This window comes from Rissa tridactyla, chromosome 4 (assembly GCF_028500815.1).
Source record: "Rissa tridactyla isolate bRisTri1 chromosome 4, bRisTri1.patW.cur.20221130, whole genome shotgun sequence".
Lineage (NCBI taxonomy): Eukaryota > Metazoa > Chordata > Aves > Charadriiformes > Laridae > Rissa > Rissa tridactyla.
This window is the reverse complement of record NC_071469.1, coordinates 87741326-87756503: the sequence shown is the minus strand read 5'-3', so window position 1 is coordinate 87756503 and position 15178 is coordinate 87741326. Positions and strand designations below refer to the sequence as shown.

At 37.7% G+C, this 15178-nt stretch overlaps 1 protein-coding gene across 3 annotated transcripts in view; it reads right to left on the bottom strand.

The window, feature by feature from the left end:
• WWOX (WW domain containing oxidoreductase) overlaps positions 1 to 15178 on the bottom strand; it is a 531552-nt gene that overhangs the window by 320556 nt on the left and 195818 nt on the right. The window contains exon 9 of one of the 3 annotated variants that reach the window (XM_054197833.1): positions 3084 to 15172. The exons of the other annotated variants lie outside the window; for them this stretch is intronic. Within the exon in view, the coding sequence (XP_054053808.1) occupies positions 15050 to 15172 (123 nt within the window). The 3' untranslated portion in view covers positions 3084 to 15049. Of the gene's footprint in view, positions 1 to 3083; positions 15173 to 15178 lie in introns of those variants that run through there. 3 annotated transcript variants of the gene reach the window in all.

Here is a 15178-nt window from a genome sequence, read left to right as displayed (position 1 = left end):
AATCTAAACCAAAAATCAATACTATTAATTTGTGAGATGGATGCTAAAAAAATCAAAGCTGCCACCGTTCAAAAGTGTTAAAACATAAACACAATGGAAATCATAAATGTGCTTTAAAATTCAATTTAAAAATACCAGTTACAAGTTTTTCTAATCTAAATTTAAGATCCATGTTGCTTATTTATTCCTATGAAAAAGGATGCAGCAGATGAATTGTGAATTATGTTAACAGACATTTTCCCAGCCACAGAAATCGTTGGCTTAATGCCCAAGGAATACAATAGCCACATGCTTGCAATCTTTAATTATCCAATTAATGTAGTGTCGTTTTAGCAATTAGTTCAGATGACCATATGTAACTTTTTACAAATAGCTCTTTCTTACTATGACCAGAATGCCAAATGTACCAAGATGTGTTTATATTAAATGCCCAACTTGAACATTAGAAGGACTTCGATAATTACCTATGTTTAACATACTGTGACTTTTGCTATCAGACTCTTTCTAAAATTGATATAGTTTCTTAAGTAAGGTTGATTTTTGCAGACTAGTTCTTTTGAACCTGCAATCCAAACTCCGTATTTTGTTATCTCCTGTAATGGTGAAACAACACAGTCATGATGAGGTCACAGCAGAACTGTCAAAACCAGCTTGGTTCAGGTTTGGTGGTTTCTTCAGACAAAAATTGAAAACCAGCCTGATACAACGTATGCACAGACACTGCAAAACCTTTGTCCCCACATTTCTAACAAAGCCCTACGGCCTGACTGCCTGCATTAGCCATGGCAGCAGTGTACGTTGGATGGGTGAGGGAATGGCACCTCGGCATTTGGCAGCGCTGCAACACAGCGCCATGCGCACCACGCGCTGGTGCTTGGTTCAGGGCCAGCGGGCTGCTGCCTGTCAGCGCCAGGTGGCCGCCAGGTCAGCTCTGCGAAGGCAATGAGCCGAAGCAAAGCCAGAGCATCGCGTCCCTTCATCGACCCGCAGCGGGCTGCAGGAGACAGGGGTAGGATCTCACCAGCACAGAGGAACCTTGAGAGACACCATGTCTCCTTCCTGTAAAGCCATTATGCTTATCAAACATGATTTAGCTCAGCAGACCCAATTCTAGTGCTTAGTGTTATCTCATCCTTTACAGCTTAAGTTACACTCTAGAAGAAATGAAGACAAGGATGTAGATTACATTACACTCTCCTTTTTCGAACAATATGGCACTGGCCATGGTTGGAGGGAAGAAATTGGCTTACATGGAACCTATGTGAAAATTCTTCCCTAGAAAGTTTGGATTCAACACAACAAAGCTTTTATTCCTAATATAAGGAACAGTCCCATATTCCTTGCAGTAAGATAAGAAGTTCTCTGTATTCTCACTGATTTAGGATCTGGTCCCAAAACCAACTTCTCGTTGCTCCAGTGATACAAACAATGGAAGAATACTAACAAAGAATAGTGACTGGCAGAACTGATTCCCAAGTTCAGTACAACGGAACACAACAGAAAGCAGAAGATGAATGCAGAATGTCTGCTTGATATTAATACAAAATACTTTGTTTATTATCTGGCCACCACAGTATTAAGCATTAAACAAATTCAAAGAAAACTATTTCCTGTCACAGTATTTCTCTGCAGCAAAAAGATAAGTTATTTTCTCCTTAGGATACTCAAATTATAATCACTAGTATACAGGTAATTGCTGAAGAAGGGAAAAGAAAAAGAAATTGGTGCATAAATACCTTGAATTTCTATTGCTTATACAACAGTATTTAGATGAAGGTATACATACCTACAGACACACAGGTCTTTAGTTCTCCTTAATTGGCTTCCTTTTTCTCTAAGGACTCTTTTAATATATAAAAACTGTAAGCATTTTAATGTAAAATTCTTATCAACCTAATTGAATAGGTTAGCATTACATTCTTCTGCCACTGTAATTTATGAATACCAAAAGTGTTGAATTATAAGTCATACTGTTCTAGATCATTTTATTCATAATAAACACATTATTTCTGCATCTTTTGTTCAGTCCTTTGTTTTGGTTACCTGTCCACATTTCACAGGGCCTGTGTTACACTGGGGTTTTTAGGAAAACAAATGCAACTGGATGACCTCTGCTCTCTGATACAAACTCTAGCTTCCAAGATATGTTTCAAACTAGCCACAAATCTGCTTTAATAGCTGGACATGCTATTTAACAAAACTTGTTAAGGATCCTTCCAATCACGCACCTACTGACTTGAAATACTGGAGGAGCACAGCTACTTCAGTAGCTCTTAAGATAATTTCCTCTGAAAACATGGGAAGTTTTACCCAATCACAAAAACAAATGTGCTACCTAGAGGGACAGAAATTTGGGGGGGATAAAACAGCTTTTTCACTTGACTTCTACCATACATTCTCAGACAAAAAGTAATAAGCCTGTTAAATGCTGGGCCCATTTACCACCAGATTCGCTTTCTGATTACAATCTGGCCCTCTGTACTGATTATGTTAGAATAACGCCTTTAGGAGAACGAAACAGCATTAGAAATGAGTGACTCACTCGGTGTTTTGGCCCCAGCAATGAACTCTCGCATGCAGATACTTACTGAGACAAGTGAAAAATACCTGGACATTTCCCTGGATGTTAAAATTTGCTATAGCCTGGTCTTTTCTGCAGAAGTTTGTTTGAAGAACGAAGGGATAGAGGAGGTGCACTTATAAGATTCTTCAAGATTACTCTGATTACTTCCTCCCTTTCAAACGCAGAGTATATTGAAGCCTCTTTAAAAAATTCATACAGTAGAATGATTCTATGCAACCGTAAGAAGAAAACTGTCAGACAACATTCCCAATTCAATATTACATTGTGCTTCAAGAAAAGATTTCCATATATTCTAGATTAAAAAAAGTCTCATAAATAAATGATAATCCATTGCTTGCACTGAAAAATGAAAAATAATTTTCTGTTTGCATTTTACTCTGCAGAGTAAAATTTAATCTCTCTTTTAATATAGTCTTTGTATATACAGAGAAGTAAAAAGATGTAACCTTATGAAAATTGATTTTTTCTACATGGTTAAAAATATTTCTATCGGTGTTTATCTAGAAATCTTACTTTTATGAGTGCTGGAATATATCACATATTGATAACTTAAACACATTATTTCAAACAAATTATGATAATGTTCTTTTTTTAAAAGAGAAGGGAGAAAACCTAGGCTTTTAACACTAAGCAGCATGGGGACAATGATGAAGTCCTCCACCATGAGGGTGGTGAGACACTGGAACAGGTTGCCCAGAGAGGTGGTGGATGCCCCATCCCTGGAGGTGTTCAAGGCCAGGTTGGACGGGGCTCTGAGCAGCCTGATCTAGTGGGAGGTGTCCCTGCCCAGGGCAGGGGGTTGCAACTAGATGATCTTTAAGGTCCCTTCCAACCCTAACAATTCTACGATTCTATGATTCCAAGAAAAGGGAAGCTCCTAAGAGGTTGCTACACCTGGCCACAGTTCAACAGAAATCTGTTAGTCACTCTATAGAATTTATTGGAACAAGATGTCTATATATTTTACATAAATCTACAAGAATATAAATGTATACTATATATGTGTGCATATTTATAAATAAATTTACATTTTAAGTAATACAATGTATTAGTGTTGCACAGAATATAAATTATATAGTACCAAGTACCTATACCTAAATTCGTGGGCAAGATTAGAAGTATAGTGAGCTGCCTTTAGCAGATAGAAGAAAATCAAATAAAATGTTGGTTCTCATAAAGCATGGTTTTTAAAACCCTGAACTTTCTTTTAAATTACGAAATAAATTTCCCAGATAATTTTAATTTGTCAGAAAAAAAATACTACATAATTCACAACAAAACATTCTGGTTTTGGCTCTTGTATAGCAGAGTGTTTATCTGCTATAGCAGCCAAAAACAAGGTTAGATTCACAATTCTGTCAAAGAGGCATCTTCCTCTTACTTGTGATGTGGGAGTAACCTGGTTTAATTCCCTTCTCTGCCTGGGGGGATTGGAATGCATGGCCTGTCTCTGGTTGATCGCTATGTGGTGGGCTGAGGGCCGCTCACTTCTCTCCTTGATACAATTCCGCTTTATGTAAGTAATTAAAGTTTCACTGAAGCGGGTACTGAAACCCCAGTGGCCCACTTCCCAGGTAAAAGCCACCATCACCAGCCAAAAGGGTCATTCTCACTTACTTTATTTCTCAATTAGTAGTTACTCCATACAAGATAAAACAGGACAAAATGCAGTCCTATTGCTAAAGCGCTATTTTGGCACAGCCATTTAGAGACTTTTCTGGGAGAGTTAGGCTGCAAGACAGAAATTGTGAACTTGAGATAGCAGCTAAGATGTCATTTTGTATTCGGCTTCGTAGGGAATAACTGAACAGTCAGTGTGACAAGAGAATGAAAGCGATTCCCTGCCCTGCTAGGAACCTGGGAGTGTTTATCTGACAACCTACCTCTGATGCGTGAGCAGTTCTGTGGTCACTGAAAATATGGTGGTTCCTTCCATCCTGGAATAATTTACTATCTTTCTTTCAATATATTCACCTGCTGCAAAAGCCCTGCCATCAGTTACTTCTACCACTGGCGAAGGAAAGAGTTGCATCATCCTGTAGCCATTATATGGGAGCCTGCATTAACACTCCTTCCGGTCAATATACGCACAGATTGAGGAAGCTGCAAAGATGTCCCGAAAACTTAGAACTCCTATAACGACAATTTTCCACTCTGAGATTTGGCCCTATAAATGAATTCCAGTAAAATACACAGAGAGGTATATGTATCTTTCAAACTGTGATGGTATTACATCAGCATTTATCTAACCTGGAACCACATCAGGAAAATATTACGAAAAAACCATGTAATTAACTCCTAACAGGATGCTGTCAGTATGCAAATGTAACAGTGATGTACTTTTAGGCGACTTGCATACAGCTATAAGAACATTTTCAAAAGTGTGAAAATTATTTCTAAAATGGCATAAAAGTACCACATTTTAAATGGGAATTCTCACTAATGGAATTACTCTCATCACTTCAGGAAGTGCTAATTTTCCTGCTGACTGGAAGCTTAATAAAAGTGCTGCATTTGTCCCTAATTGTGATTAATCAGTGTGGCACTGTGAATGGCAGCAATTCCTTTTCAAACATGGCAATTTTCAAAATTTGGCAAAGTGTACATGTTATGCAAATTACTTCATAATTGTACCGCGTGCTAAAAGAAAGGAACAGAACTCCAGGCAGTAAAAAAACCTAAGCCATTCTGCAGGAGAAGTAACATCCTGGCCAACACCAGGCACGGGCAAACGGCACAACTGCATACGGCAGCAGCCAGCTGAGGACACGGAAATCAGTGGGTTTCTGCCACCCATTTGCAGCACACAAAAGCGAGTCACCATTAGCGCTGACATTGCACAACGATACGTGGGACAGAGGAACTTGGTGACGTGATGGTGGATACACTGGGCAGAGAGACTTGGTGGAGATCCCAGCACATCTCTGTTGTTACCAACAGCTCCTCTCCCATCCCAATCCCAGACCAGCAGGAGGAAGCAAGCCCAGTAGTTTCCAAGTCTCACCCCAGCCCGAGCCCTTCTCTGTACCCATCTTTCACTGCAGCAGAAGACGACAGGCTCGCAGCCTTGGGTTTAGAGTGCACTCTCGGGAAGCCTTGGGCAGACTCTAACCAAACCTAAATGACTTTGGAAATATTTAAGTAGTGCTGCAGTGCCTACACACAGCTAATTCCTTATGAAACTTGTATCAACACATACCTTGCTGATAAACAAAACCTCATGTAAATAAAAGGCAAAAAAAGAGAAAAAAAGCTGCTTACATAATGAATACACCAAAGGCAAGTATTCCCACTGCTTCTGATAAATACACGATATTTCTGTTTAATCTTACAAATTTCCACAGCTGCACAAGTCAAAAAAGCTGCAGTGTTACTGGGTTATTAATTCTTTAACCAAAATAAAAGATCCTTATTATTATTAAATATAAAATAGTATTCAGAGATATATCTTCTGACTACCAGAAACATCATTTTCCAATGCTTTCTTGTCCCTTGTGAAGCTGAATCTGTACAAAGATCCTGGTAAGTGTAATGGGCCATCCATGCTGAAAATAAGACACAAGAACCTCACTGCAGTAGCATCTACTAGATGATAGTATCATCACCTGGTCCAGCTTGGATTACTTATCTGTCCCTGGAAGCTAGGATTTTTCCTAACAGGAATAACAGCTTTTCTTTTTTTTTTCTAGCTAATAGAGAATGACAACAACTATATCTCAAGCGTAAACACAATATTGTTTTTGCCAGAGCTTATCTGAAATTGGCCCTTAAATTTAAAAAATAAAAGTAATAGAGAAAGTTTATGGTATACTTATTGAAATCAGTATCTGACAATAATACCATTTACCCATTCATTTTCTACCTCTTGTCTCTGGGAGCCTGAAAGTTCACTTTCAGAAATGTGGAAACATTCATTTTGGGGTGCACTAAAACGTGGTTATGAAGTAACATAACAGCAAATTTCCCAGGTCTGTAGCGTGTGTTGTCAGTGCTTCTCAAAAGAGGGTTTCTGATCATTACTTCAGGTTAAAATGACTTACCATGCAGCCATCTGGTTGCATGGATTAGTACACACTTCAGAAATCCACAAACATTTTATAACTGCACTCTCCACTGTGCTCTAAGTGCAGCGATGGTAGCACGCACCCAATACAGTATGTAAATAAGACAAAGACTAATAACGCCTTCAATCCTTCGAGCGCAAAGGCTGCTGTAGTATGTAACATAGCAACACATTTTCCATTACACCCTAAGATTAATAAGCCTCATGGAGACCTGGAAAATCTGACAGAAAACAAGGGCAATACGATGTTCATTTCTGTTTCATTAAACACAGGATGAGCTGATGGATCTCTCCACACTTTGTCACTCCGCACTGTTAATGGCTCTTTGACATTATTATTCACCATGGGTGAGATTGTGTAACCTCTGCTCACATTGGTGAGCATTTACAAAAGTAGTCCCACCGGCAACTGCTTTAGAGAGGTTACCTGGAGCATATGGTACTTCTCAGCTCAAGTAAGAGTGGCTGAACCTGACCGTAAAAAAGTGTTTGTGAAGGATTTTAGTGATGGGCAGATAGTTGGTGAAGGGCACTTTAGCGGATACAGAGGTTTAATGCAGCAGTTAAAAACTCCGTCTTCTAGCAGGCTAAATAGTTGAGTGATACTTCCTCATCCTCTTTATTTTTATCTGCATATTTTTAGTTCTGATGGAACGATTCTGCAATCTTACTTTTTCAAAGCAAGCAAATAAAATACCTGGAGTAGGGACACTGAGAGGAACAGGAACGCAGCACAGGCAGCCAAAAGGTGCCAGCACAGAGGCCCAGCACCTCCCTGCAGACGTGACACAGAATGTGAAAAGCCTTGGCAGAGACAAAATAACTTCAACACAATAAAGTTCATTATTTTTTCTTAATTATGTATTCAGGGATTTACTTGCTGTAATGCAGTTATAGAACGCAGTGATACTTCGCATTACCTTTCTTTTAGACTATGTCATAATGAAGTGGAAAATAAACAGCAGTGCTGAACGTAACTGCGAATGTCACAGCAAGGAACTAGGAATGAACCATTTCTGTGTTTCTTTCCTATTTTCATTTGAAATTACTTTAATGAATAACACTTCTTTCCTTTACTCAAGGTGCTCTCCTTTGTGAAACTCGGAGCGTTACAGAAATATGAGTAAACGTTACTGTCCTTGTTTTACAAATAGTCCAAACAGGCACACAGATATGAAACAGCTTCTATCTCCAGCTCACCTTAAGTTTCTACAGACTTACTTTTTTTCCATTTGAAAATTTGACCCGTGCACAATTCACCCTGAACCAAGACTAATTCAGACAAAGGCGCAAATGTTCCAAGCGGCACTTGTACAAAGCAGCTCGCTCTCATTTCTATTTTTGGCTGATCTGCTTCTTGGGCATTTCCAGTATTTCTTCCACTGCTACATAATCACTAAGCTGAGCTGCTACCCGTCTTCCTGTACCTGTCTACCTACTTTTAAGATTCCTACACTCTTTTTTTTGTTTGTTTGTTTTTTAGTTTTTAAATTTTTATTTCAATTTGACAACTAATAAAGAAAAATACCAATACTTAAATACCTTTCAATACCTTAAAACCAAGACACTAGGGAAGGGGATGCTGCAGTCATACAGCGGTTATAAAACTTTACAGTAGTGGAAGTGAGTAGTGATGTCCAAGTGTTCCTTGATGACAGTTTGCACGTGCAAACCCTCATGTTTGAGTTCAGACGGTCATATGGCTTTTCCCTCCAACTGTGAGCGAACAGCAAAGACCGCGAATTTCATATAATAGAGATCAATACATAAGTTACAAAACAATAACAAAGGACATCCATCCAATAAATATAATTAATGAGCCAGCTTGAGAAAATGACTATGTGCCTGTAGATATTACACAAATAGGGAAATGGAACATTATGTAAACATAGATCACTTCGGATTATGTGTTCAACTACAGTTTCAGGTTAAAAAAGCAAAATTAATATCACCAATCATTCCAATTCATATCAGAAAACAGATTTTAAAGAAAGCTGTGGCAAAGTGATGTATAAATTATATGTTCAAAATTATAAATTAGATTTCCCCAGACAATCATGGTGATTCCGCAAATAGTTTCATAAATAACTCTGGGTAAGTGATTAGCTTTCCAAAGAATTACCAGACAACTTGAAAACAGGATTTTTTATAAACAACACAATTCATTATAGGAGGACTGCTGCATGAGTTGTAATACAAATTCTGCTCTGTCTTGAGCAGAATCCGAAACTACAGTGGACACTATAATCATTGTGGGAGGTAAAAACGATAGGCTTTTTGCTACAGCACAGAGATGTCTTTTAAAAAGCCGAGACGGAAGCAAAACCTCAAAGGTTTAACTAAGTCAGATGCTTGAAACCTAGAACATGAATGGCAGCAGGCCAGGAAATTAAAGTTACTAAATTAAAAATACAGCATACACTAAAGAGAGTCGATTCTGTGAATGCCAGAGATGTCTGGGATTCCTCAAATATATCTAAAACAATTTGATTTTCGTTGAGGAACATTATTAATCAAAGCACAAAAAAGACTCGGGTCCATTGGATAGAGTTGTCAGAAAGCAAACAACGTGTCCATAAACACCTGGTTTGGAAATGGTTACTCTTCCATAACACTGTTCTAGAAGATAAATACACTGCCGAGGACCGAGATAGAAGGGGGAAGGAGTCAGATACATCACAAATCCAAAATCAAATAAGCAATGGCCTAATAAGCAAACAGTTCAAGAAATTCAAAAGCAGAGTTTTCATGAGACAAAATCCCACAATGAAAATGCAAAGTGGAAGACTTTCCTTACATGTAGGTCCCGAGTACAGTGGATGATAAGCACATCTGGTGCCAGTCTAAGCTTTGACACTGTATTTCAGTAACAAACACAGGTAAAAGATAGTCCATTAAAGCTAACTGAGCTAGCTCCAAAATTTTTATGTCTGCACAGGAATACTAGCTCTGTTCCTGAAAACAGAACAGTAAAATAATTGCAAGCCAAAACATGGAAGAGTTTGGTTAAAAAATAAGAAGCAGGCAAAAAAAAAGTCAAAAATTGACTTAATAACTGATTCCTTAGACTATAAAGGATCTGAAAGGGACAACACTGAAAGTAAAATCTGAGAGCAGAAGTAGAGACTGAATGATACAAGGAGGAGATCTGTTCTGTTCACACGGAGGCAAAATGCTTCATCACATCATATTGTCACAGAGGAAAAGTGTGATCCAAGCCCACCTCTCTTCTCTCTGTGTATGTATTAAACCACTTTACAGACACGCACTCACACATCTATCTTTGTCTTCCGTCTTTGCAAACTGATTCCCTATGGAATATGAACAAGACTGCTCGTGTACCATGATTTCCCAGAGAAAGAAAAAAACATGTTTTACAAATGTCTTTGTTACTAATGCTACTTAAAGAAACATCCGTTTCGATGTCACTAATTTCACTGAAGCACCACAATAGCAAACTTCACAAGGCAGAACAATATAAAAAAAGTAGACTCAAGCGACAGCTGAAGAATTGGGGTGATCTACAAGAAACAGCACAAACTGAGCAAAGAGAAAAGCGGGTGGATTAGTATCGCGTTCCTGTGTGCTTGGGGTCACTAAGATGAATGTGCATGAGTTTCTTTTGTCCGTTTGTGCTATAATTTTACACACACCAAGAACAAAACTGTGTTCTCTGATATGCTCATAGAAGTCCCTCCGGAATCAGTGAGAATTACACACCTGCACCTGAGGGCAGAATTTGGCCCTAAGTCATTAGTTAGTACTCTCTGCTGAAACCCTACAGAGAATAGGGGGTTTCAGAGGACGATGAGGATCAAACTGATGCAGCACACTCAGAGATTTACTCTCGCAGGAGACCATCAAATACTCAGACATTCCAAAAACCCCATCCGTAAAGATAAAAATCTTTACAAGACTAACACACCATATTCGTAGAGGCTGCTTTCAGTTAAAACAGCCTTAAGCAGCATTAAAAACAGTGACAATGTAATGGAATGAAAGGTTAGAAGAGCATGCCAACTCCTAACAACTATTTCTCACGAAAAGACAAGCTCACTGAAAGAAAAATAACTTCAATGCAGCTATTGTATGTATGGTGCACATCTTCATAGGCAGTCTTAAATCTATTGAAGAACCAGTCTGTCCTCAGCTAAAGGATAAGCCAGTGAAGTTATTTTACCAAAATTTCCTGCAACTTTGGAAGAGTTTGGAGGTGTGTGTACGTGTCTGTATATTTAAACATATGCATATATATATTTTAGTGCTATTTCCTACTTTCTGTTCTGAAATAACTGCCTATACATTAATGAATGTCACTGTAGCTGTTTATATTGAGATTTCATATCTATTATTTATTTTTAGCTTTAAGCAAGCAGTTGATGCAAAAATAATTACAAAGAGCATTCTGCATCAAACGCTTTCAAAATTTTAAGGGTAGTATTTAGCAATGTTGTTTGTGTCCGGTCCTCCCTTCAGACAAGTGATTCGCTTGTATGATAAGTACAGACCGTTTTATCTCAGCTAGCTCCTGGGCGCCTGCAGTACTCTGACTCTGAAAACCAAATCTGTGCTTCTCATTGACTGTAGCGATTAAATTTTTCTTTTGTTTTGATCTAGGACTGACAATACCCCAATTCATACTGGCTGCAAAGTAACGGCTTAAAAAAAAAATCCACACTATTTAATTCTAAACTCCACTGTATCTGTTGCAGGATAGGCTGGCATTTGCTGTTAAAGCAGAAAATTACAAGAAGGGCCTAATTGACCCTCTTGTGTCTTTGAAAAATCCTGTCTGTTGTCTCTAATTGACCCTCTAGATACCTTTATGGAACAATGAACGAATCCTCAGTAAATAATGGACGGTGATGATTAATAGCCATGGTCTGGCTGGACCTCTGGCTTATGGAGTTGTGCTACTGAACATTTTTTTGTTGTTTTCTCACCAACACAGTTCTCTGTGCTTCATAAACAAACTATTTGGAGATAACAAATATCCTGTCGTAAATAACATGAAAAGTTAAATAAAATTATATGGTACTTCATATAATGGAATGAAAAATAGAATTATTAGCATTATTCAAAATGGCTTTCCATCACCCCCTTTTTTCATGTTACAGTAACATGTCATCATCTATTCATATGCTTGCTTTAGAAAGGAAAAAAGTTTACCATAATGGATCCCCCTCAGAAGACATCATTTATTTCTTTACTATGCATTGTAGTCAATAATAACAATGTCATATTTCTTTCTCTTGACTCTTCATTGCAATAAAAATCTATGATACTAAGATACTTCTAGATTTGGTTTCATTATAATGCTGTCAGAAAACATTATGAAAACATCTCCAAACGTCTCTTCTCGTATTTAATAACTCTAACGTCTAATGTTTTCAGGCTTGTCAAATTATAAACACAAATACGTTAAGTTACACCATTACTCTAAAATGCCACAAAGAAACCTTGCTGTGTTTTGAAAATAATATTTACAACTTAGTAAAACAACTGGCCCAATGCCAGTCCAAAAAATCACATGCAGCGACGAATGTTCACAGACATCTTTCCTACGGCACAATGACATTTGGTGATGCCATTGAAAACGCTTTCAGCATCCCGTGCTGAATATGTCAAGAAAATAAGGGACAAATCAACACATTCTTGCAATATATGTAACTAAACCACCAGGAAGTTCAAACAAATTCACTTTTCCAGATATAAGAAATATAACAAAAATATGCATTCTTCATTAAATGTGAAAAACATGAGCATGGAGCGTGTAAGTTTATTTAGATAGCTGATCCCGACAAAGTAGTTTAAGCCCGACCTTTGAAAAACAACCAACAAGGAAAGTTCCACAAGATCACAAACAAAAAGAAGCGTTCCAGGTCTCCCAGGGAAGAAATAGATCATATTTATCTAGTTTTCAAACCCCTAAACCCTCTTGGATACGAGCTGGGACTTGTTGGCCTATTTATGAACCTTTTATAACACTGAAGATAAATGTAGGACCTCAGGTTCATTATGCAGCTTTGAACTGTTCGTAACAACACGCAGAGAACATAAGTAAATACCACCATAATTTTATCATGGGAAAACTGACTTGACCAAGGTCACAGAGAATATCTGTAAATTCACCCTTTAACTAACCCCAGATTATCTAAAAAATACACGTACTTTAAATCCAATAGCACCAGTTTTCACAGTAGATACCTCAATTCATTGCAACTAAATTGAAATACGAGAAATGTTGGTTTTAAGGCTAAGATTAATACAATACATATTTAATCATGAAAACAAATCTTTGCTTACTGAAATCTGCCCTTTTCTTTAATACCGTTTCTTACAGGCATTTATCCTGATCTTCCAGGAGAAGATGTCTCTCACTGATGAGTCACGGACAGTTGCCCTCAGTAAAAATGTGAATGCTTTTAGAAAGCTCGTACAATTTGGGCAAGTAAAGTTTAATGACGACTGTACTAAACTGCCTACGTATAAGCAATAACTGTGGGGAGAGGCTTACTGGGAAGCAAGACTATTTCAGAAGTTCGTTGATTCAGTGTAGGTGCTACATCCTTCAGAGAATGATCTAAAGCATGATTCCATGATTTGAAGTCAACCTATTATTGGTGTTACAATAGGCAGCAATATGATACAGTATTTAACATGTTTCTAAGTGTTATATATACATATACACACCACTTTCCAAATTTCACAGAATCACAGAACGGCTGAGGCTAGAAGAGACTTCTGGAGATCATCTAGTCTGCAGTGCTCAGAGGAGGGTCACCTGCTCAGGACCATGTCCAGTTTGGTTTTGAATATCTCCAAGGACAAAGATTCCACAACCTGCCAAGACAACCTGTTCCATTGTTTTACCACCCTCAGAGTAAAAAGTTGTGGTTTTTTAATGTTTAAATGACATTTTGTGTTATTTCATTTAGCGACCGTTTCCTCTTATCCTGTCACTACACACCACTGAGAACAGTCAGGCTCTGTGTTCTTTACTAACGCCATCAAATGTTTTACGCAGTTTAAATTTCATCCAGTAGAAACCTAAGCTTAAGTTAAAGATGTATATATGGCCTCAGATCCTAATAAAAGCAATTTATTCACACACAATTGTAAACTTTACATGTTTAAGAGCGGTAGTCACTAATGCAAAATAAACGTAGAGTCTTTACATGCAAATTTGAATTCCAAAACACCCTGCGCTCCATGTTACTGGCCTTGTGCAAACAACAAAACGTGCTTGTGTGTGTTCAGTATATAAACACAAGCACAAATACTATGTTTTTATGCACCACCATTATATATTATGCTCATTACCCACTATCAGCAGGTGTCCTGTGTAACTGCGTTGTGTACGCTATGCGCCCGGAATACAAGGCCCACCCACCACTTGTTTCTGTGGCTACTATTAATGGTATAAAAACTAAGCAGAGAAGCCAATTTCCTTGTTTGACTACTAGTAAATATTTGATGTGAATTTATAAAATAATAAACTTTACCAAAATATAAATATAATTATACAAATGTATTTGCAACTACTTTACAAGTTCTTCTTTATTATGATTGAGATACAGCGGAAGATATATATTCTCTAGGGGAGCCTTGATGACAAGTAGGTAGATTCATATAAATCATAACACAATTTACAGTAGGAAGTTGTTTGTCTAAATAGTAGAAAACAGTAACCTTTGTACACCTGGGGTTAAACTAATTCTGTTTTAATGAAAAGCAAGATTTACATACAGCTTTGTTACCACAATAAATAGGGGTCTTAGTCTCTTTCATAGCCATTCCCATTGTGCCTCCATAGCCTCATCTGCTTCCACTAAAATCATCGTATAAAGCACATTTTTCTTTTAATATCAGGGAGAATACAGCAATTCAGCCATTAGGTCTGTTTCAGTGCATAAAGATCACAGAGTATAATAGATGCTTATACTTCAAGTAATTTTTTGTTCTCAATAGCCTACACGGAGCCCAAACATTAGAAACTTGATTCAATTAGAAACCTGACTGCTAAAATAGCACATATTGTTTTAGTTACAAGCCTGAACACAGAAATGAAAACTGATTATTTCTCTTCAGCTTTTAAAAATATGTATTTAGCTCCAACTATTCGCTCAGAAAAATAACATGGCATATGCACAAATGTTTTCACAGTCAGTAACCCAGAACAGTCATAAATGGATTTCCAGGATTGAAGAGTCAATAGTATAACTTTAACCATCTCTTAAATTAAAAGTTGTTACTCATGGTGATGATGGTGGCACAGTCTCTAGTTCAGGATGTCTGTCACTTCCCATTTCACGGTTTCGGTACAGTTGCTCATTAACTTCAGCAAGCTCTAATTGTTCTCACTGAAGTTTCCAATTACAGATGTCCATGTGGGGTGCAACTTACATGGGAAAGTTCAGCAAACGTGCTTTCATAATTTCCAAAAAGCCAACAAGGGAAAAATACATTCTTTTCAGAAGTTTCAAAAAATTCTTAGAAGTGTTTTCTGGGAAACCTCCAAGCCCCTAAGG